Source organism: Siphateles boraxobius, unplaced genomic scaffold (genome assembly GCF_051911475.1).
Source record: "Siphateles boraxobius isolate OS27281-9 unplaced genomic scaffold, OSU_SipBor_1 22, whole genome shotgun sequence".
Taxonomy (NCBI): Eukaryota; Metazoa; Chordata; class Actinopteri; order Cypriniformes; family Leuciscidae; genus Siphateles; species Siphateles boraxobius.
Window position 1 is genome coordinate 22,564,290 of NW_027508833.1, and position 23,908 is coordinate 22,588,197.

General features: G+C 37.3%; 1 protein-coding gene across 1 annotated transcript in view; it reads right to left on the reverse strand.

Moving 5' to 3' along the window:
- Positions 1–3,555: 3,555 nt before the first annotated feature.
- fam184aa (family with sequence similarity 184 member Aa) overlaps positions 3,556–23,908 on the reverse strand; it is a 37,252-nt gene continuing 16,899 nt past the window's right edge. Inside the window, exons 10-17 of the mRNA XM_077239122.1 lie at positions 16,453–16,665; positions 11,557–11,710; positions 11,067–11,194; positions 9,371–9,555; positions 6,692–6,838; positions 5,820–5,937; positions 5,531–5,635; positions 3,556–3,856 (exon numbers count right to left, since the gene is read on the reverse strand). Of these exons, the coding sequence (XP_077095237.1) occupies positions 3,653–3,856; positions 5,531–5,635; positions 5,820–5,937; positions 6,692–6,838; positions 9,371–9,555; positions 11,067–11,194; positions 11,557–11,710; positions 16,453–16,665 (1,254 nt within the window). The 3' untranslated portion in view covers positions 3,556–3,652. The remainder of the gene's footprint in view (positions 3,857–5,530; positions 5,636–5,819; positions 5,938–6,691; positions 6,839–9,370; positions 9,556–11,066; positions 11,195–11,556; positions 11,711–16,452; positions 16,666–23,908) is intronic.

Genomic DNA, 23,908 nt, shown 5'->3' on the forward strand with positions numbered 1-23,908 from the left:
TGTTCTAACTGACTGAATTTTTAAACAAAAGTTGTGAGAAATAAGCCATCTGCAGATCCTGTTGAAGTCACTGAAAGTACAGTGGAAAAACATAAAAAGTGCTGTTTAAAGTGCATTTAAAGCATTTTAAATACATTATACTCTCCCTCCTTACCCACCTGTGACATAACATGACTTGAGACAAAAAAATGATTCTTATTTTTTTAAATATTAGTAAAAAAAAATTTTTTTTTAAATCCCCCAGCATGCACCGATAGTTCATCTGTTCCCATGACTTCATAATAATTGAAATATAATGCAAATATTATGAATTTTGTCCTGTTTGACAGCTTGTCACTACGAACAGTGCTGGTACAATAAAAAATTCAAAAAAAATTTTTTTTTTATATAGACAAATACATTTGTTTGGTAAACTATTCCATTAACTCTTTCCCTGCCAACATTTGTTGTTGTTGTTGTTTAAAAAAAAAAACTGCCAGCCACCACCAGCATTTTGATCATTTTCACAAACTTTTTATCACCCCCAAAATACTTTGTCATATGAATATTTGAACATGCAACATATAAAAAACAGAGCCTCTGCTTTTAACTCTTTCCCTGCCAATGATGATTGACAATTTTCCGGCTTTCGGTGTTTTCACTGTTATACGGTAGAAGGCGCTATTAGGCATCTTCTGAAAGAGTACAGAATCTCCGGAGCAAAACACAGGCAAAAAAGAATCAGAAACAAGTGGTAAAAGCATTGCTCATGCACATTGTAGTCTTTGAAAAAAACATGATTTTCTCAGCTTACCTACAAAAAAACTCACTTACGGTTACTTTTTTACTTACGGTTACAGTTTGGTTTAGGGTTAGTTACTTGTAATTATGCATAATTTACTGTTATTACTATAGTAAGTACATGTAGTAACATGTAACTACGACACCTTAAAGTAAAGTGTTACAGTTTTTTTTAAGGTTTTTAAAAAGGTGTCTTAAAACCTACCTACATTCAAGTGTTGATTAAAAAATAGAATGCATCAAACTAGAATAAAACTTTTTTAAGGGGTTCAAAAGCAGAGGATGTTTTTTTCTTTTGATATATTGCATGTTGAGATGGAAAGAGTGCTGCTGGCGGTGGAAAGAATTAAACAAACGAACAAAACATTTTATTCAAGCTTCATGCATTCTTTTTTTTTTATTAAAACTTGAGTACATTTTGTTTTTTGTCAAAGACTACGTCCGGGTTGGAATTAGAACAATAATCAAAACAGACCGAGTCTATCAACACCCCCAAAGCTTCCACAGTCCTATACCTCTTCCTGGGTTGTCATTTCATTCAGTAAACTCAGGCCGTTTTGATTTATATGCTGTTGAACGTTTGATGATCGCATTAGTTTACATATATGTAAGGAATGCTTATATCACTTGTGTTTTGCTCCAGAGATTCCTTACTCTTTCAGAGGATGTATATAGCAGCCCTTACCGTATAAGTGTCATAAATCACGGAACATTCTGTAAATGGCGGGAAAAGAGTTCAAAGCAGTCCTGTAACCATGATGGTAAAGCATATATTTATAGATACTGTTATATTTATTTAAACTCTTTGTTCTTTTGCAAGTGATGGTTTGTTCTTTCGCAACAAGACAGTATAATACAAAATATATAAGTGTCTGTGCAATTTATTTCAAAACTGGCAAGACATTGGTATTCCAACAGTTTTAGTCCATCCAGAAAAGACTTATTTATGAATAGTATATGAAATGAATGTGCATCTCATTTTAAATCAAGTATATGCCCATATCAAAAGGGAAAATAACAAACTCACAGTGAGATATCAAGAACAGACGAATGGACTATTGAAAACTGCAGTTTCACATGCTCTTCAGTTGAGTGTCTTGAAAATTTTAAAAGGAGAAGTACTGTGAAAATAGCTCTTGTGGTTGCTGTTCTTTTGGTGCTACAGTTGAATCCTCAGTCTTACGAGGGCTGCACAAAACACAGAAAAGTCAAACACAACCAGTTACACTGCAGCAGCATTAAAGGAAAGTGAAGTTGCACATCCTAATCAAACACTTTCACATTGAGACGCTACTTTATTGCATGACGATACTATCTAAGAAAAGCTATACTTGTGTACAGTGGCCGCAAAAAGTATGTGGACACTTAAGCCACACTTTGAATGGCATTGCAATAGATTAGAAGTGGGATTTGTACTAAAAGATATTGCAATATATTAGAAGTGGTATTTGTACTAAAGAAAGATACTACAATAGATTAGAAGTTGGATTTGTACTAAAGAAAGATAGTGCAAGCATACTTTTAAAATAGAAAAATATATTCTAAGAACACTTAACGTTCCCATTAAGTTATGAACTATGATGTTACTTTTGAATGTTGTGAAGTAGTAACCTTTAAAAAAAAGTCAGTCGAAAGTCCAATGTTTTTGTGCTAACATTTTGGAAACATTATTAAAGACCAAATAAATTGAACGAACATTCTATTAATGTTACTGAAAGAACGTTTCTTCATATGAGAGAACCTTGAATGTGAGCCAAAGTTCTGAGAAGGTTCCCTGTTAGCTGGGGTCATGAAGTTTTTACAATGCACCACACAAAATAAGACACAAATAGGCCCTATTAAATACATTCTTTAAAATCACCTTAACTTTGGGTTAAAGGAAAATTGCATACACTATTTCAGAAAAACAAGGTAATTATGGAAAAAACTATAATTTCATATTTCTCATCTGTAATCACATTCAGACAGTTAAAAGTGTGGCAATACATCCAATTGTTATAAGAGTCTAAATACTTTTGGTGGCCACTGTATATGCGTATTTACATTATTTCCATATAGTAATCGTTACTATAGAACTTTGCTTTTTTGGTGACATCAAGATTAATCCTAAAACTTGACATCTGTAACTACCACAGCACACAGTGCAGTGTCTCTTGACAAATAGGAAACAAGCCCTCCTTATTCAAGCATCAAAGAATCACAGGCGCCATGCTGAACTGTTTCCTTTTAAATAATAAATAAAATATGCCCCTCTACCAGAAACGCTCTAATATTATCTCCCGTCTCTCAGCTGTGTACAACATGTTCCTATGCCTGATTTTAACATGGACAGAAATACCAGGAATAGCTTTGTTCATCATTTGAATAGCTCATTTTAAAACCACAAAACAACAAAATGCATGAGATGTGAAGGGCGGAGTACAGCTAATGGGCGGAGCCATACTCGTGACTGCTATGTGATGACGTGATGACATCAACCGCATGCTCGCGTTGACATTCCAATGCCATTGTGTGATCACACACAGTTTGCGTGAACTTTCAGTCCGATTTGTGGTAATATTCTTGCCAAACTTGACACAATAAGGACATCGAAACAGAACTGCTACGCACAATTGATCATGCACACAAAGTAGCATAAAATACAAACATTTTTAATGTGTGCCTTTCACCGGCAAGATGCATTAAAGAGTGAGATGAGCATACCCACAATTCACTCTGGACACAAATGGCCGTGTTCTCGTATTAAAACGTCTAATCAACACAACAGACTGAGGGTTCGTCTACCATTCCTGCAGGACAGGACTGAGACTGTGTGATCCGACCAATGGCAAGACAGTTCTGTGGTTTAAGCATGTCTCTCGTGAGGACAATCTCACCTCCGGGTGGAGTCAGCCTGAGGCGGAGGGGTTGGAGGGGGCTGAGGTTTGTTAGACCTGAGCTCATGGTGGTGAATGGGGGAGTTGGGGACAGACTCTAGGCAAGCAGGCGGGACGGAGACGCCCGCCATCCCTTCTGCCCCAACAACGCTTAGGTTCGGAGAGCTGGCGAAACTGTTCGCAGGTTTTCTATACTTATGCTACATTAAAAGGACACACACAGAAAGGGATTGTGGCGAACTGTAGCTTCAAGCTAAATGATGACAAGGTAATGGACATCATTTTGAATGTGGACAGGAAACAGAAATGACATATTATAGCCCTGTTACAAAACCTAGTTCGCTACCCAACTGGATGGCATTTTAATGGATCACATGTGCAGTCCTGAAGCAAAGGCTGTTTAAAAAGGTAAGTTTACTAATTTTGCTCAAATTTGATAACTATTAATCAGTTTATGTAGTTTTACTATTGGCACAGTACCAACGTCATGGTTTTGATTCCCAGAAAACACACAAATTGCTAAAGTGTGTGTCAAATGTAAAAATAAAATAAAATGGTTGATCAGGTGAAATAAATGTTTATTATAAATAGCCTTATGTTTCATTAAATACAAAAAGTATTGGTGGAAAATAGAACAAAATAGTTTGATAGGTAAAATCCTGCTGTTATAAATATACTGTTATCTATATAATTCAATTCAATTCAAATTGCTTTATTGGCAGGACTGTACATATTACAATATTTCCAAAGATTGCAATTCATAGAATAATTATACAAACATCAAAAAAATAAAATATTATAACATAACTTAAATTTAAATGTACAAATTAAATTATTTGTACAAATGAACAGTGTAACAGATTAGAATATCTGTGAACTATCTGTATCATGGATTTCCACAAAATATTAAGCAGCACAACTGTTTTCAACATTGATAATAATAAGAAATGTTTCTTGAGCAGCAAATCAGCAAATTAGAAGACTGGAGTAATGATGCTGAAGATTCAGCTGTCATCACAAATAAATTGCATTTTAAAATATATTAAAATAGAAAAGTTATTTTAAACTGTAATACCATTTCACTATTTTACCGTTTTACTGTATTTAGATCAAATAAATGCAGCCTTCATGCCGAGCATAAGTAACTTTTAATCATTCAAGTTCAAGGTACGATTTTTTAAAAATATATTTCAACATCTATCTATATATATATATATATATATATATAGATAGATATAGATAGATATAGATATATATTATTTATAATATACTATAATAAATAATTGACTATCACAGATGAGTGTTGCAGCGATAAAAACATGCTAATGTTAATTTCTAGTGGAACTGAGAAGATGCTAATGGATATTTTTCTCCAGGTATTACATCGATATCCTGTGCGGAACAATTTTTGTGTGAAGAGGATGTGTAGAGTGCTCTGAATGGATAATTTTTAATGTTTTATCTCGGTTAGGATGGATGCTGCCTATGTTAGAAGCACATTAGATTTTGGAACAGAGCTTATGACTTGGAAAGCAGGGTAGAACTTGATGTTTGAACATGGATATAAGACACAGACAATGACAAATGCACAAACACAACTAATGCAACAGAAAGAAAAAGTTAGACCAACTAAAAGAACAGTAGGAGGCTAAAGATAGTCTCTGCAGAACATCCCATCCCAGCGGTATCTGTGTAAAATACACTTCCCATTCGGCAAAACCTTTGAAGTATTCTTTTATTATATCCATGGATTCCATCAACTGTATAGATGGAGTGCTTTTAAAAAGGTTTATGGTGCTTTTTTGTTTTTACTATCAGATCAAATCCAGTTTATGAGGTACTCTTTTATCAGTGTAGCTGTATCTCTCTCTAACCTTTATAAGGGGGTTTATGACCCCGACATTGGGATTGGTGTTGAACACCTTGTTGAAGCCAGGCTCTCGATTCACCAGCTCCAGTTGATAAAACTTCTTGTCATCCTGGAACAAAGGAGGCACAGTCAGACTAAAAATCAATGAACTGATATTGACTTTTGTCTGAAGACATGTAATGGTTTGGGACAAAAAAAAAAAAAAAAAAAAAACATATGAAGTAGTACAGTAGTACACATATCACTTTTAATGTGGTGCTGTACCTCTCCGGCCCATTGCTGTGCACACTTACCACAAGCTTCTTGACCAGGGTTTCTCTCTCGGACACCATTTCTCTGAGATCAGCAATCACCTGGAGGTCCTCCGGTCGGCTTTCTCTATTCCTGAACTTCTCCTCCGTACCTTCCAACCTGTTCACCCCGCACACATACACATTAACAATTATACTGCAGTAAAAACAATGGCTCTGGCATTAAACCTAGCAAGCTGCCCTCCAAGCCAAAATGTTCAGGCACTTCTGGCAACAGTTCAATCTACTTAAACATAATATTTTATAAGTTATGTATTTTTGTATGCTAAGCAACATGCTAACGTCAGACTCTAATGCAATCAAAACGTCCATCGTTTGTGGGCTAAAAGTGACCCTATCTGTTCCTATAAAAAATTATATGACCAATAAGTTATAACAACAAATATATATATTTTTTTTACATTACTTTAACTCATCAAAATGAGTTAAGCAATTTTCAACTTTTTTTTGTAAGTTATACAAGATGCAACTCATTTTTTAAAGTCAGTTTAATGTAATTTAAGTTGAAATGACTTAAATAGCCAAGTTGATTGTACTTAAGAATCTATGGCGTTTTTTGACGTTAGCATGCTGCTAAGCTAATGGCTCAATACTATAATAAGTATCAACGATCCTTAGAATTTCATGTGTGAATTGCTGAAGTGATCTCATGTAAAGCAATTACGTTTGTGGTAGCTTTTTAGCCTCAGAAGACCTACACTGTACACTGTCGCTTGGTTTTGTAACAGAGCTAAAGTGATTCATCTAGCTGTCTTTGCTTCTGAAATATTCATAAAGATATTACATTAAAATTATGTGTTTTGAAATTCAATTTAATTTGAAATTCAATCTGTAACTGAGATAAAGGGACTCACAGAATCTGCAGAGCAGAGATCTTGTCTTTTAGCAGCTCCTGAGCTTTGTTAAAATCTGACAGCATGATCTGGGTTTCTCTGTTATGAGAAGCGTTCAGCTCGTCAATCTCCCTCTCGAGGCGCTTAGAGAGATCCTGTTCGTGAGCCCTATGTAGAAACAAAACCCTTTAACACATACAAAATGGTGTATATATACACACTCTTAAAAATAAAGGTTATTTATTGGCATCTATGGTTCCATGAAGAACCCTTTAACATCCATGGAACCATTCCATAAGGTCTTTATAGTAAATGTTCTTCACACCAAGAAGACTTTTAAGAACTGTTCACTGAAAGGTTATCAAAATGATTTTTCTAATAGAGAAAAGTTGGTGGGCAACAAATATATTCAAGTTTATTTCGCTCTATCCTCAGATAGAGCGCACAAAATCCATTATTTATTAGAACAAATTCCCTCAGTTCCCCAAAGAAATTCTTCTTTTCATGTGCCATAAATGAGATCCTCATTCGACTGAAACCAAAGGAAATGTGTTTGTTTGTATCCGCTAGACACCACCACTGACCTTGATACTTCTATATAGTCGGAACAGAAGAATGCAGCTGATGATGTCAAGAGAAGAGAGCTCTGCCTGAAGGCATTGGGCTCCTGCGTGGGAAACAGCTCCATCCGCTTTCCTCTCGTATTAAATTAGCTTCTGTTTCAGCTAGACTGACCTTTAGGACTTTTGCATAGAATGGCTATTAAAAACTGGAATAACGGTAATGTTCACCGTTTGTACTCTAACCTTAACATGAGAGTATTACAATGAGCGCCGCAATTTCCTGTTATTTTTATGTTTTTGGCCTTTTATTGGCATAGATAGGGAAAGTGTAACGTTAAGTCCAAAGATGATGAAGGGAAAAGGTCGTAAAGGTTCTAATAAACAAAAAGGTATTTATTTAAACAAAACAAACACAGGTAATCCACCGATGAGAAAGCAACGCGACAGCGTGATCACAACAATACCAGACAAAGGAACAGAAATCCAAGAGGAACTTAAATACACAGTGATGATGAACCAACTACAGACAGGTGTGCACATTAATGAATGTCTATGGAAACAGGTAACAGAAGAGAAACAAACTAAGATACAAACTCCGGTTATCAACTAAAAACGGAAGACTTTTTATGCGTTTCTGCCGTTTGTTTAAACGACAACGGAGGTTTGGGTGCCTGAAAACGCAAACTTTGGAAAACGTTTTTTAGAGTGCACGTTTTTGAAAATGGCCTCTGTGTAAACAATAAAAACGAGAATCTCTGAGGACGATGATGTCATGTGTATTACGTGTTCAGTCTATGGTGTTTCATTGCCATCAAATGGCTTGGCAGCAGAATAAAGCGGTTTTAGTCATTTCCGCGGATCTGTGTGAATGGAGATCGTTTTGATAATGGAGTTGTATGTACTCGAAAAACTTAAGGGAAAAACTTCTCAGTTTTAAGCATATCATTGTCGTGTAAAAATACCCTAAAGGTCTGTGAAAATGAAACTAAAAACAAACAGAACGTGACAGAAAGAAAAGAAAAGTGATATGGGAAAAAAGTGAGGAATGGGATCAGGGGCTGAATTCACAAAAACCTTCTTAAGTACAATTCTTAAGTTCTCAAATATTTCCTTAAGAACATCTTTATCTGGTGTTATCTGATTGTATGGAGGTTCTTGCCGTTTTTGTGGAGTTGCAACTGCATTTTGAATTCCGCAAAAAAGTCATGTCACGCATAATCATTGTTTACATTATTAATCATGGTTGTCACTTCAGTAATTATAATATGTGTCCCATGTCTTTCGGATGAGACGTTAAACCGAGGTCCTGACTCTCTGTGATCATTAAAAATCCCATGGTGTCCTGGCCGCATTCCCTCCAATGGTCCTCGCCAATCATGGTCTCCTAATAATGAATGGGGGTATGTGGCGAGCAGGACGAGGCAGAGGGATGTGAGAGAACGGTGCGAGGCCGGTGGCGTGAGTGATAATGAACGTCACCTGTGAGACGCACCGGTCTCGCATCTCTCACGGAGGAGCGGAAGCGTAAAAGTAGGAGCGACGACGCTGAAGATCAAGAGAGGAACAGGCCTGATTTTATGTTGTGTTTTGTTTCTGTTTTGGTAGTCAGCAGTCGGTTGCGAGGGGCTGCTGGCGGTTACTTGTGTTTTAGTATTTGTTTAATTTTATTACTAAAAGTGTGTGAACGTTCGCCGGTTCCCGCCTCCTTCTTCCTATAACATCTGAACCCCGTTATACCGTATTTACGATTCTTTGCAGCCTTTAGCTGATGCCTACAACACGCTGGATCCTTCACTGGACACCGAAAGTAACTCACTCCCGCTAAATGTTTACTCTTTGAATTCTTGCACCCGGGAACTATACAAGTCGACACTATTATGAATTGTTTGGCTAGAAGTATTTCCTACTAAACTAAGGCGGTATTTGACTCTGGTCAAGTGTATCCATAACAGACTGGTGGGAGTGGCCTTAGACGGAAACATGCCCAGTGCATTATGGGTGTTGAAGTTTTCCTACCTATCTAGCAAAAGGGAATTCAACAGCCCTTTTCCTGTAACTGACAGTCCTGTAATTCTAGAAGTTAAAACAGCCTCATAAAACGTTAATATATCCGCAGAAGATGTTAAAAAGTTGGTACCTGATATGCATATTGGCCTCACTTCGCACCCGCAGAACTTCTTTCCCTTTGAGCTCCAGCTCCTTGGTCAGGGTGCTGATGGTCTCATTGAGAGAGTGGATTTCATGGTCCAGATCAGCGATCCGGTTCCTTCTGCAGCTCACTTCCTGCTTCAGGTCAGATAAACGCCCTAGAAGGTCGTGTTCCTGGAGAGCAGAGCAGATAGACTTTAACAGATGGATGACTGTGTCTCTTAAGAAGGCAGCAAATGCAGTTTTCATAAATCTATTGCATTGGAATGATTCTCTTAAAAAAGCATTAGAAGATTTTGTGCCAGACCCACGGCCTTTCAAAATATGCATATAGGTCACATAAAAAAAGATTCAATTGTGCTGAAGTATTAGCTGAAGTGAAACGCACATGAGAGAGTGAGACTATGAGTGTGAGTATTAGAGAGACAGACAGGGAGGGAGATTATAAATCAAATATGAAAATGGGGAAGGGGTGCAAGTCACGGTAAGAGCTGTCCCATAATTCAGAACTCAGAACCTCATACTTTATTCATTGTGGTTATTCTTCAAATTTCTGTAAAGTGCAGCTTAGCTTAGAAACATTTTATAATGGCCTGACATCCATTTCAAGCCTCTCAATAGTTAGAAACCATAACTGTCTTGAAACCAAGGGCACCAAATATGGCATCTGGTTTTATAAAGACAAGAAGCAAATTCCTGGTCCTCATGCTTAAACATTTACAAATTCAAAGGTGAGATTTTGGTATTCTACTTGGTTTTCATTAGTGGTTACTATTACTTTTAATTATATTTGAAAAATATTAAAAAAGATAGATTTTAAAAAGAACATTATGTCATCATTTATTCACCTTCATGTTGTTTATGTTCTGTGGAACATAAAAGAAGATATTCTGAAAAAGACTGAGCTCCAAACAACATTAGACCCCGTGACTTTCATTGTATGGGGAAAAAACAGCACTTCTGTTTTTTTCAAAATATGTTCCAAAGGAGAAGGTCATACAGATTTGAAACGACAGTGAATGATGAAAGAGGTCTGAACAAACCACTAACTCTAAACAATGCTCTTTTAATATTATTTCAGTACTATTATAATATTAATTAATATTTTGAATTAGCTTTTATTTTTATTTTTTCAGTTTTAATTAATATTAAACTAATATATATATATTTTTAGTACTACAACTTTTTTGATTTCAGTGTCTAATTTTAAGTTTTATCATGTAATATTTATAATTTATGCTTTACTTAAATTAATGAAAACAATTTTCCTAGTTTTAGTTAAGAAATAACAACACTGATTATATCAGACATATATTATCTCTCAAATATTCTACATCTGTGGGAAAAAAATCCCACATACATGCACAATATATTAAAATATTCTATTTTCCCATTTGAATAGATAAATAAAAACACTTCAGCTGGAAATTGGAGATGATGCATTTAATGTACTGTATGGAGGTCTGTGTAATTTTGCTCCGGTTCAAGTGTTCTTATCTGCAAGGCATGAGATGTCAGAGGTTCTCATGAGAGAAAAAGCTTCTTACTAAATGGAAGACTGACCAAAATATCTTTCTCATTTTGGAATTAATCAAGAGTCTACATCCATCTAGCCAAAAATGGCAAGTCTGCCTGTTGGGTTTAGCATTGATATATCAAGCTTTGTAACTTTCAAAAATGCTCACATGTTCTTTGCAGCGCTCAATAGTGTCGTCCAGCTCTCGTTTGGTGGCATTGTTCTCCTTCAAGTGGACTTGTCTCAGATGTTCGATGGCAGTGGCGTGGAGATGATTGAGCTCTGACCGCAGGGAAGCTATAGCACACACACACACACACACATAAAAAAACAGTACAAAACAAATCCTCCTTACACAGTTATTTTCTACAGCCTACCAGAGCCTAATGTGGTATAATGGCTCTGGGGGGGTGAACAAAAGGTTGTAGGTTCAAGCCCCTACTTTATAAGCTATTATAATCATACCCTTGAGCAAACAGATTTCCTCTTTAATAAGTGCACTGTGAGTCGCTTTAGGGTATAAAAGGCTGTGAAATGACCATTTACTTTCACGATAACAGTGCATATGAATATACTACAAGACTTTAATGACCCCATAAAAGGCACAAATCTTGCAGGCTGGTGTGTGGTGATGTAGTTCATTTGAGCGCATGACTCACCCAGCATGGCTTTGCCTTCATCCTCAAGCTCAAACCGCAGCGTCTGCAGCTCCTGGTCCGACTGCTGCCGAAGGATTTCCAGGGTCTGTCTGTGGGCTTCTCTCAAAGCGTGTAACTCTTCTCTCTGTTCCTGCTTTAAACGATCCTCGAGATCCTACGCAAATGCATGTGTACAGAAACAGAGGAGCTAAAGAATTAAAAAGACTGAATCACACATGCAATGCATAAAACAAAAGACTATATTTTGCATATGGATGCTGCATGATGCGGAAGGAACAAAAGTTGTCAATGAGGAAACTAGATTTGGTTTTAGGTAAGCTTAGGTTTTTGAAATGCTGCTTTGCCACTGTCATCACACTCAGAGCAAATCTTTTTTCTGTGTATGAAAATATGTGTACAGTACCATTCAAAAATTTGAGGTGGTAAGTTTTTTTTTAAAATGCCTTTGAAAGAAGGCTCAGAATGGCTGCATTTATTTGATCGAAAATACAATAAAAACAGTAATATTCTGTAATATTACAATTAAAAAAATATATTTTAATTTCAATGTATTTTAAAATGTAATGCATTTCTGTGGCAAAGCTGAATTTTCAGCATAATCAAGTCTTCAGTGTCACATGATCCTTCAGAAATCATTATAATATGCTGATTTGATGCTTAAGAAACATTTCTTATTAATATAAATGTTTAAAACAGTTATTTGACACCAATCTGTTTATAATGTTACGATGACATCATCACCGTTGTTACATCTCGAAGCCTGAACATTCTTATCAATGTACAATTCCGAGATAAATCATGCTTATTTTATTATTTTAAGAGCCAAAGTTTTAACTGTAAAATCAAAAATTGTGATATCTAATATATTCTAAATAAAATTGAAATAATTGCTTCTGCTAATTATTTAATAGTATTTAAACATGTTATCCTTATAATATTATTCTTACTACTATTTTTTCACAGAACATAAATATAGTAGCCTATATATTTACAGATGCCTTTTTATTTTAGGAGGGAGATCATCATCGTATTACTATCAACTGAATTCACTGCAGAAATTTGGGAAGAAGAAAATAAATTAAGAAGATATATATAGTGGAATATAGTTTCAATATAGTGGAAAAACAATGCCATAAAGTATCATCTAATTACAGAATCATTCAGTTTTACTGTTGACACTGGTGTTTTATGGATAGTTTATCTTTCTCCTTGTGCTTCCATGCCACCCCACGTCTGGGAGGAATAAGAAGACATTTAAACAGTCCACCCAAAAAGTCACTCAAGGGTTGACATAAAAGAACGAAGATGAAAGCAACTATTAATGTTTTTTTCCCTTACTTGGTAATCCGAAATTTGGCCGAATCAGCTAAAATAAGCCTCTTTTTGGCTGCAGAAAAGCCTGTTATGCCACTCTGCATCACGTGTCTGCTTCAAATGTCTGGGCTTGCCATCTTAAAATATTCTGTGTAACGCACAATTTTTAAATGAAACAACAGCTGCAGTTTCCTGGATGAGAAACATGTTTTCATATTCATAATGTGTTTTAGGAGTAGACAGTAGACAAGGAAGCACAAAAAGTTGGGTAATTTACCATCTGGATGTCATGCACAGTGGAGATTCTCAGTGTGGGGTGATAATGCAGGGGTGACAAATCCAGAGAGTAAAGGAAACAGACATGTAGGCTACTATGAAGGGGAAGAGGACACAATGAAGGTGACAGTCAATACAGGATGGCAGGCAGGAGGCATCATGTCCAGATGAAAAACTGGTAACATGCACTACTGTGCAAAAGTTCGGGATCAGTAAGACTTTTAGAAAGAAAGAACTACGTTTAATTATTTTTCAATTTCCAACTTTCTATTCATCAAAGAACCCAGAATTTTTTTTATCACGGATTCCACAAAAATATTATAACCGTTTTCAACAGTGATAATTATAAAAAAATGTTTCAGTATTAGCATGATTTCTGAAGGATCATGTGACACTGAAAACTGCCATCACAGGAATCAATTACATTTTAAATAGAAATGTAAAATACATTGTAAAATTACAATTACATTAAAATAGAAAACAGTTATTTTAAATTGTAATAAAATTTCACAATAATAATTTTTTGATCAAATAAATGCAGCCTTGGTGAGCATATACTGAGAATGATCTCAAAAACAGTAAAAACTCTTACTGACCCCAAACTTTTTAACGGTAGTTAGTGGTGCAACGGATCATCATTGATCCGTGATCCGTTCGGATCAATATCTTCGGTTCGGCACACACGTGATCCGCGGATTGATTTATGAAAAAAAAAAAAAGTTGTGCGCATGTTCAGTCCACACACAGCGTGGTCATGGCGAGCGGAGGAACGGAGGAGCTTGAACGCCCCGCGTCATTTAAATCCCCTGTATGGGAGCATTTTGGCTTCCCTGTCAAATATAATGATGAAGGAAAGAGGTTAGTGGATAAAACCGTGACAATGTGTAGGCACTGTGGCAGCATGGCCACGCATTTGAAGCGACATCACCCCGATGTTTCACTGACAGGAGTGAAAACTAAGGCTGCTCAACAACCGCTTATCACTGCAGCATTTAAGCAGCCCCTGGTTGCACAATCAGACTGGGCTAAAGCCATCACAAACGGCATTCGCGCAGCACTACCCCTCGCTCGTCCCTCTCTCTCTCTCTCTCTCTCTCTCTCTCTCTTGCGAGCGCTCTCTCTCTCCCTCATATAAGGTGCCATCTAGGGCTTAAATCAAACTTCATTCACGCACACATATATGAAACACTTGCATACACATACTAAGTAGTCAAACATACATGTATACTGCTGAATGCTCAAACAACATATGAAATGCACAAAGACGCAAACTCTACACACGCGAGATGCGCGCACACAAACTCTCCACGCACATAATCATATGAGACGCGCGCGCGCACACACAAACTCTCCACGCACATACTCATATGAGACGCGAGCACACACACACACAGAAACTCGCGCACAAACTCAATGAGACGCGAGCGCACACACTCACAAACTCCCCGCGCACATACTCATATGAGACGCGAGCACACACACAAACTAGCGCACATACTCATATGAGACGCATGCTCACACAGTACATGATGCATATGATTCTCAGTGTGAACGTAAGTCACACATTGGTAAGACAAGACATGCATTTTTTGTTAACAGAGAATGAGAGTCCCTTGCTTTTATTGTTTTTGGTTGTTTTGTTCATTTATTGCGGATATTTAAAATGTTTTCAGTGTTAAATAGTCTTTAGAAATAAAAGTTTATTGATCTTTGAAAAGCTATACCTGCATTATTATGCCATTATCATTATTTTAGATGAAAATGGTCACAGAACGACAATATTATCGTTTATTATGAATATTATCGTTTATCGCAATAATTTCTTGGACAATTTACCGTCCAGCAAAATTTGTAATCGTGACAGGCCTAACTATCGGTGTGTTTATAGGTGCAGACATGAGGCCATTTTTTTTTTATTTTTTTTGCTGATCCGAAAAATGATCCGATCCGTTACTCTGATCCGAGAAACGATCCGAACCGTGAGTTTTTTGATCCGTTGCACCCCTAACGGTAGTGTATAATTAATGAGCTGTGTGCATGTTTGTGAACAATTTGGAGTTTGATATTCATTATAGGAATGATATAATCTATATTTTTGTTATATGAAGGGCACAAAAAGCTTTTATGCATAGATTTACTTATTTAACTATAAATTCCAACATAACAATATGAATATAAAGTTATATATAATGTTAAAAACTATGACAAAGATCAAACCATCTTAATATTTATTCTGAAACATGATGTGTAAAGAACAACAAAAAAGGAAATATCAAGTGAACATTTCCAATCAAGCTCTAATTATGCTAATAAGTGTGAACAATATTACTTCATGTTTATTAAGAATACATCAAATGTGCTATGAAACTAGCCTTAGCGGGACAAATGATTTGGCCATTTTATTCCAAAAATGTCCAAAGATATTTCAGAAAACATTCCAATGATGTGCTGGAAATGACAGTGTGGTGGAAAAAAAACCTCTTCTGTGATGAATGTATATTCATTGTTTGACATTTTAAATACTTAAATATTAAATAGGGCTATCAATAGATAAAATGTGTGCAGATAAAACCAAAACAAGAAAAAAAAAATGATAAAACCCTTTTGTGTGATTAATCACATACTAATGAAATTGTATGTGATTTATTGACAAAATTATGGACAAAAGTGTCCATAATTGATGACAGGCGTCTTAAATCTTAAACCCCTCCATCGAGTTCGATAATCAACTCTGAGGTCTGTTACCAAGCAACCAACGACGCACAAACAGCTGCTGTGAAGTAAAACGGAAAAACTCTAGTGGTGCTTTTTTTGTTTTGATAAGCTTGATAGAAAAGTCAAAGCCTATCAGTATATTTCATAGGAGTCTGTAATTATTTGTCAGAGTTTTGACGTCAAAGTGCAGCACATCATTTGGGTGTTCACAGAGTCTTTCCACCATCAAACATCGCTGTTCTTTACCTTGTATCATTAATAAATGTGATGTCATTCTCAGACAAGGCTATTATTATGTGATTTTTACAGTTGGCTTGTAAATCATTTTGAAGTTAGGACACCATTGGAGTTGTCCTAAAGTTAAGACTTTTTTTCTGTCGAGTTAGGATTCTTCAGTAAGACCCTTTTCCTATCTGTAGTTAAGATAAGATTATGCACTTAATAAATGTCATTTTGTATTAGCTTTTGTCCTAAATTAGGTCCTAAATGAAATTGCTATGGTTACCAAACAGATAAGATAGGATTCTAAGGTTAGGATCTTTCTGTAATGTGCTCCCAGAATGTACATGTTTGTATGTAAGATACAGGTACCCTAAGCTCGATCTGTTGAGCGTCCTCCATGTCCTGCAAGGCGCAGCAGTGGGCATCCTGCAGACGGCACTCTCTGTGCTGATGCTCCAGTGCCAGTTCCTGCAACTCCTGCGCCAGGTGCTCGCGCTCTTGGCTGAACTGTGCCTGTAACTGCTGCAGCGCGCTTTTCGACTGCGACATCTGTAGCTCCAGGCTCTGCTTTAGCAGAGAGATCTGACACAACAGAAACACAGAACAGCTTCAAACGACTGAGATCGGAAGCCAGAGATGCAAATTGTGACGTGTGGATGACTTAGATTTGGGTGAAGGTGAAGTAGACAACAGTCAGGGAAAAAAAGCTGATATTTCGAATAAAAACAATTTATTATTAAATCAATCAGTTTTACAATGCTAACAGCAATCTAAAAACAATCCTGTTATACAAATGAAATATGACATCAACTGCATGTAACATGCTATTACAATCATTTTGACTGCTGGTGCGGCCTTTTTATTGAGTTTTATTATCTGTTTTATTCTAGCAAAATATATTAATTCAGATCTGCTGTGTAGTATTACCCCAGGGATACCCTAAATGAGAAAAGTAATGTAATCTAAATGGCTTATCTACCAAAAGAATATGACTGATACATACATAAAAATGAGATAAGGCCTAAGATAAAGAAATAATAAATAGAAGTCTTGCTAATCACCAAGAAAGAGAATAAACAGGAGATGGCGAGCACGTCTCCGCATGCAGCAAACGGCAGGCCGAAAATAGACACGGAGGTAATAAAATGAGAGCAAAGCAAGAGTCTTTTAAGGCAGACTTCAGTGCCTGGACTACACTGCACATGAATTCACACACAGATTTGTCTTAACAAACTGTCGAGGGACTGTCGAGGGTCACGAGATTATTTGAGGTTGAAGGACCACACTGAAGTTGATTTCAAAACCAAACTGTAACCTCACTGGTACAGATGAACTATGAAGGAAATAGTATCTCAAAGACTTCATTGCTTTGGGATGCACCCTTCATGGAAATTTTGGCTAATAATTACCAACATAATTGTCGATATTATAAGTCTTTATATTTGCTAAATGTGAAAAACAAGTCAAATATAAGATATATATTTATTAAAGTCGGCCTGTAGTCAATTTGATCACTTAAAACTAATCTTTAATCACCAAAATGACATTTAAATGTATTATTCCTGTGAAAAAACATTGTACATGCCTTAAAATAGCTTGAATGTAACTCTACACCCTTGCTTCATTTAGTATTCATGGAACTATGAATATGCTAATTGGACCCGCCTCCACTCACTCACAAGAGATTCAGTCAGCCAACTTACTGAGGTAAACGCCGCAAAATGATCTTTATAACAACGCACATATAATGGCAATTAATATGATTAGCCTTTTCTTAACCACATTATCAAACAGCTAATAATGTGTTGATAATGTTACACAAACCATGTTCCCGTTCACCATCTCAGAGTCAGACAGCTGCCTTCTAACAATCATCAGAAACACTTTGAACAAAAGCATCGGACAAAAGCATATAGTAGATCATAACATCGTAATATGCATCATACACCCACTATATTGCTTAATCTACCCGATTTTTCATATCAACAGAAAAATATACAGACATAACCTGGCATCTCTCGAGACTCCCCTGCTAGTTCACTGTGGATGATATGCTAAAGCTTACCGGCACGTTGCAATTGGTTACAAGGTAGTTTGTGACGTCAGAAACACCAGCGATTTCAAACCGCTTTTTTGAGACTGTCTTTGGTTCACTGCAGTTTTAAGGAGAAAATACTCGGCAATGGTGTTGACTTACTGTATGAATTTGCACATGGTTTGTTTCAAAGCATTTTAAAAAACAACACATAGACAACATTAAAAACTTGATTTTCACCACAAGGTGACTTTAAATATATATTAAAAAAGGTTGCTTTAGAAGTCAAGTCAATATATTGTTTTTTTATTCAATATTATTGAACATAAGCTTATCACTGTCATAGCATAGTCATAGCAGTAAATTTTGCAGTAGAGCTGTAAATCTGTCCGATTTAGGGGCCGTATACACAGGAGTCTGTCACTAACACACACAGGGAAAGACAGATCCATTAGCAGTATGTTTAATTGGGTAATCCGTAATCACAATCCAGTCCAAGCAAGGTTCAAAATCCAAAAGGCAGTCCAAAACATAAAACACCAAATAGACTCAGGCAAAGGCATGGCACAGAAGTGTGAGGACATAAAACAACGACTCCGTGACAAACACTAACCAGACAGGGTATATATATATACACAGAACTAACAAGGTGATGGGAAACAGCTGTGTGCAATGAACAGATGAGTGCAGAACAGAATGCTGGGAAATGTAGTCTATTGTGAATGACACCGTGAAAACGAGGAACTCTAGTGTACCCCAGGGAAACACAACCAGACACTGTGACAGAGTCAGGACATAATGATTAATTGTGTTTTTTTATATAATTAATGAATAAACTGTTTTATATGATTAATGAACACAGTTAATGAATGTGCTAAATTGACAGTGCTAATTTGAATATGTGGATGCCAACAACAAAACAATTAAAAAATGCAAATATTGGCCAATGTCAATATAAAGTTATTGATAGTATAGATCCCTAGTTCCTTTTCAAGACGGTAACTTAACATTACGTCAGCTTTGACGTATATAGGATCTCCTTCCTTCTCCAATTGACCTATGGCTAAGCCACGCCCCCAAACGCAATGAGCCAATCACAGTGCGCATAGCTCCCAATACACTTGGACATTCTCTAGTTCCACGTCCATTGAAATGCATTGCAGTTAATCAGTTTTCATTCGTTTTTATGTTTTTTCTTGTCATTTTAAGTTTAAAATGTTCAAACGGTGTGCATGGAGTACATGCAGCTCCGACACTAGGTATCCCGAGAGGCTGGGCGACAGTGTGTATTTTTTACCCTTTCCAAATTAAGTCACATCTCAACCGAGATAAGTGTCTGCTCTGGATTAAGTTATGCGGTAGACCACAACACCAACTAAACGTGGATAAATTAAACAAGGATGTCTACATCTGTTCTAAGGAAACGTTAAGTCAACAACGTATTTGAACGTTATTTTTAACATCTCTAACGTAACGTTAGGCTGACGTTAGCCTAACATTAGAAAACGTTAACGTTAGCTAGCTAACGTTAGCTATTTAACGTCTAGCTGCGTTGTACATCATGTCACTTAGCTTCATTAACGTATCTGTATATAACCGAGATAACAAATGTTAGCAGTGTTGTGCTGAATGATTCATGTAAATACTGTAGCACCAAACTAACGGAGACGTACTCTTGGTAAAGATGGTAAAAAGGCTTGTCCTGGAAACGTATGCAACTTATTAGACCTGTACATATTTAATTTGATCATGAACCATTAATTACATATTAAAGCACAACATTTTAGACAACTTTCTACCAAAACAACTGGGGAACTTTGTGGGGTTTTTTTTTTGCAAAACATGTAGCCTTTTCACTCCTCTTCAACATAACTAAATATAGCGCCTGTCACCGAATGTTGACTGTTTGTCCGAGTGAGTGGAGGGGGCGTGGCTTAGCCATAGGTCAATTGTCGCGTCCATGCATTTTATACTGCCCACCTCTCAGGGAAACAAGGTTACGATGGTAACCGGAGACGTTTTACATGATATGAGGGGCACTGACCAGAGGAAGCACTAAAGACAGACAACACACATCTAGAGATGCTGACAGATGTCTGATGCAGCAACTTTTGTAGGCTCTTGACATAAGCGTCACTCTTGAAAGCGACATAGAGACAGAGTACAGGAGGCGGTCTGTCACATTACAGAAAGTGCCAAACATTCAAAACATCATGGGAAATGAGGCTGCACAACAGAGACTGTGTTTGTATTCAGAATATCTAGAATTTCAGTCACGCAAGTTTGCATGATATTGCACAAGACCAAATGAGACTTGACAGCATCAGAATTTAGGGTGTATACACACCAGGAAAGTCAGATAGTTCACTTGCTTTGGTCCGGACCAAATAAAAAATTTTTTTTTGTTTTTTTTTGGTACAGTTCGGTTTCACACTGCTCTTTTTGCAAGTGAACCAAAATTTGTAAACAAAACCACACGTGTGTCGTGTCGACTCGGTGTCATTGGTTGTTGCGTTAAATCTTACCCAGATACAATAGTGCTATTTTCTGATTGGCTAACAACACCAGAGGAGACGCGCTTGATTCCTGCCGGTTCCACAGTGAGAGTGGCGCCGCCAGAGTTTTGGGCGCTGCGGCATATTAAATATATTACAAATAGTTTTTCAGCGTGAGAAATACAATGTGTGGTGGGAGAGCGTGACAAAAGACCGAAATGAGTGACTGTCACGCTCAATGCGTGACTCTTGAGAGCCCTGTCACTCATTCATTCATTCATTCCATTCCAATGATGCACACACGACGCGCAGAAAGACGCGCAACAGTATCGTGTGGCCAGACAGCGCGCCGGAATGGAATGTAGTAGGCTACAACAGATCACTTTCCCATAACGCAACTCCGACTATGGAAGCCTGTTAACTCAAAGGCGCAGTGCTTTCTTGCAATTGGGTCGGTTCATGTTCACACCGTAAACGAACCGTACCAGAGTTTGTTTGGAACCGTACCGAGACCACCTCTTCAGCTAGATTTCGGTTCGGTTGTTTGGTCCGCACCCGAGTTCGATTGCTGTATTCACACCTGCCCAAAAGGTCCGCACCAAGGGGGGAAACGAACCAGAGTTCGATTCAATCGAACCAAACAAGGCAGGTGTGAATACACCCTTAAAAAAGAACCTCACCTCAATCTGAACTAAATGACTGATGAAAGTTGTTGACAGTTACTCAAATAAAAACAACAGCTATGGGAATTATTATGTTCTCAGATGTCATACCACTCCAAATTAATATATTCAAGGAGACATATATTATGGAAAACAGGAATTTCCTTGATCTTTTAAAATAAAAAAGATGTACTTTCCCACTTCAGTCAGACCAAGCAGCAAAATTTGCATGGATGATACATTCAGAAATGTACATGCTATTGGTGTCAGAAACACTAGCACATTAACATTTAATCATTGACATGAATTTCAACATATATTAAGTACTCAGCAACTTATTTTGCCATTATGAATGATCCAGTAACAAACATTTGTTTTGATTTTGTTAAATTTTTGTTTGATTTTATGAACATTAGCTAAATTTTTTGTTTGATTTTTTTATTGTTTGTTTTAGAACACAATTGTTTATATGACTTTTAATGCTACAGGAAACCTGCAAAACAAGTGTACTTCTAGAATTTTTTGTTAAATGTGGACAATACACTGAAAAATAAATGTTCTTTATTGGCATCAATGGTTCCATAAAAAAAACCTAAAACATCTATGGAATCTTTCCAAACTTTCCAAAAGGTTCTTTATAGTGGAAAAGGGTTCTTTTAAGAACTGTTCACTGAAAGGTTCTTCTATGGCATTGCTGCGAAAACCTCCTTTTGGAACTGTTATTTTTGAGAGTGTAGCCATTATACTATAAACTAGAATGTACATTTCCTGAAGAAAATGAGTGAGTGGGTTCTTGCAGTGGCAAAACTTGCCACTCGGATGCTAGGGTGCGGTTAGGAAAATTAGCATGTTGCTATAGCATGATGCTAGCAAGATTAGCATGTTGTTAGATGATTAGCATGTTTACTAACATGATGCTATCATGTTTGCTAACGTGATGCTAGCATGTTTTTAGCAAGATGTTGCTATGGTGTTACTAGGCAGTTGCCATGGTGTTGCTAGGGTGTTGTGAGTGGTTGCTAGGCGGTTGCTATGGTGTTACTAGGGTATTCTGGGTGGTTTCTATGGCGTTGCTAAGGTGTTCTAGGTGGTTGCTATGGTGTTGCTAGGGTGTAACTAGGGTATTCTGGGTGGTTGCTAGGCAGTTGCTAGGGTGTTCTGGGTGGTTGCTATGGTGTTGCTAAGGTGTTCTAGGGGGTTGCTTTGGTGTTGCTAGGCGGTTGCTAGGAGGTTGCTAGGCAAGTTACTAGGGTGTTCTAGGTGGTTGCTATGGTGTTGCTAGGCGGTTGCTAAGGTATTCTGGGCAGTCGCTGTGGTGTTACTAGGTGGTTGGTAGTTGTCACAGATGGTTACTGTGGGGTTTTTATAGAGTTCTTAGCATGTTGTTGGCATGATTTAGCACTTATCTAATCGCTATTAGCATATAGCTATTCACTGCTAGCATGTGTAGCATGTTGGCAGTGCTGTTTGCAAGCATGAGTTCTGATGCAGAGATATAGGTCTTGCTAAACGATTGCTAGGGTACTCTGTTTGGTTGCTAGGGAGTGGCTTGGCAGCTGCCAATCATGAAACTCCAAAGGCTTCTTGTCAGTATGAATAATATAAACCAACCCCCATGCCTCTGTGACATTCAGAATGGAAGATATCCCTCTTTGGATTTTGGTTGCTAAGGTGCTCGACAATTTTTGCTAGGGTGGGGCTAGGAAGTGTTGAGGTGATTCATGATTGGCTGTTTGCTGCCCGAGTCAAACGAGACCACCCTCATGTTTTTATGACACTTCTATCCGGAGATATCCCTTTGATCTCTTTCAATTAACGTCGATGGAATTTGTTGCTATGATGCTCTAAATTGTTGCTAGGGCGTGGCTTGATAGCTTCACAATGATCCTGAGAGACTGATTGGTCATCTGAGTAAAATGAGCCCGCCCCCTTGTCTCTATGACACTGTGATCCAGAGTTATGTTCAATACAAAATCCCTCCCTATGCAATTCAACATAATAGGAGAAATGCATGCATTTCATGTCTATGGGAAAACTTTGGGCAGCTCCTCCCCCCCAGGGGTGCAACTTTTACCCTATTGTGAGGTATGCTTACAGAGCCTGCCAGCCTCTTCAAATGTGGTAAATGACACGTTTCTGACACGTTTCACTCTGAGCTATTAGTCGTCAATTTTTTTTGCAATGTTAAGTCTATGCAGGGTTTTTTGGCCCGTGGGGCTAATATCATACCACCGATCGCTTATAAAAGTCCTAGCACACATCTCCTAAATATGCCGAACATTTTGACACCTTTTTCATGGGTCTGTGACAAAAACTGCAGGAGGAGTAACACGGCGAAAAAAAAGTGGAATAAGTGGAATAAGTACATTTATATAGTGCTTTTCAGAGCACACAAAGTATTGCTTTTTATAGAGGGGGGGATCTCCTCAACCACCACCAATGTGCAGTATCAGATGGCAGCCATATTGCACCAGAAATGCCCACCACACACCAGTCTATTGGTGGAGAGGAGACAATATATACTAACAAGCCAATTAGTATGGTGATGATTAGGAGGCCATGATGATGGACAAAAGCCAATGGGCGAATTTGGGCGGAATTACGGGGTTAAACCCCTACTCTTCTTTCAAAGG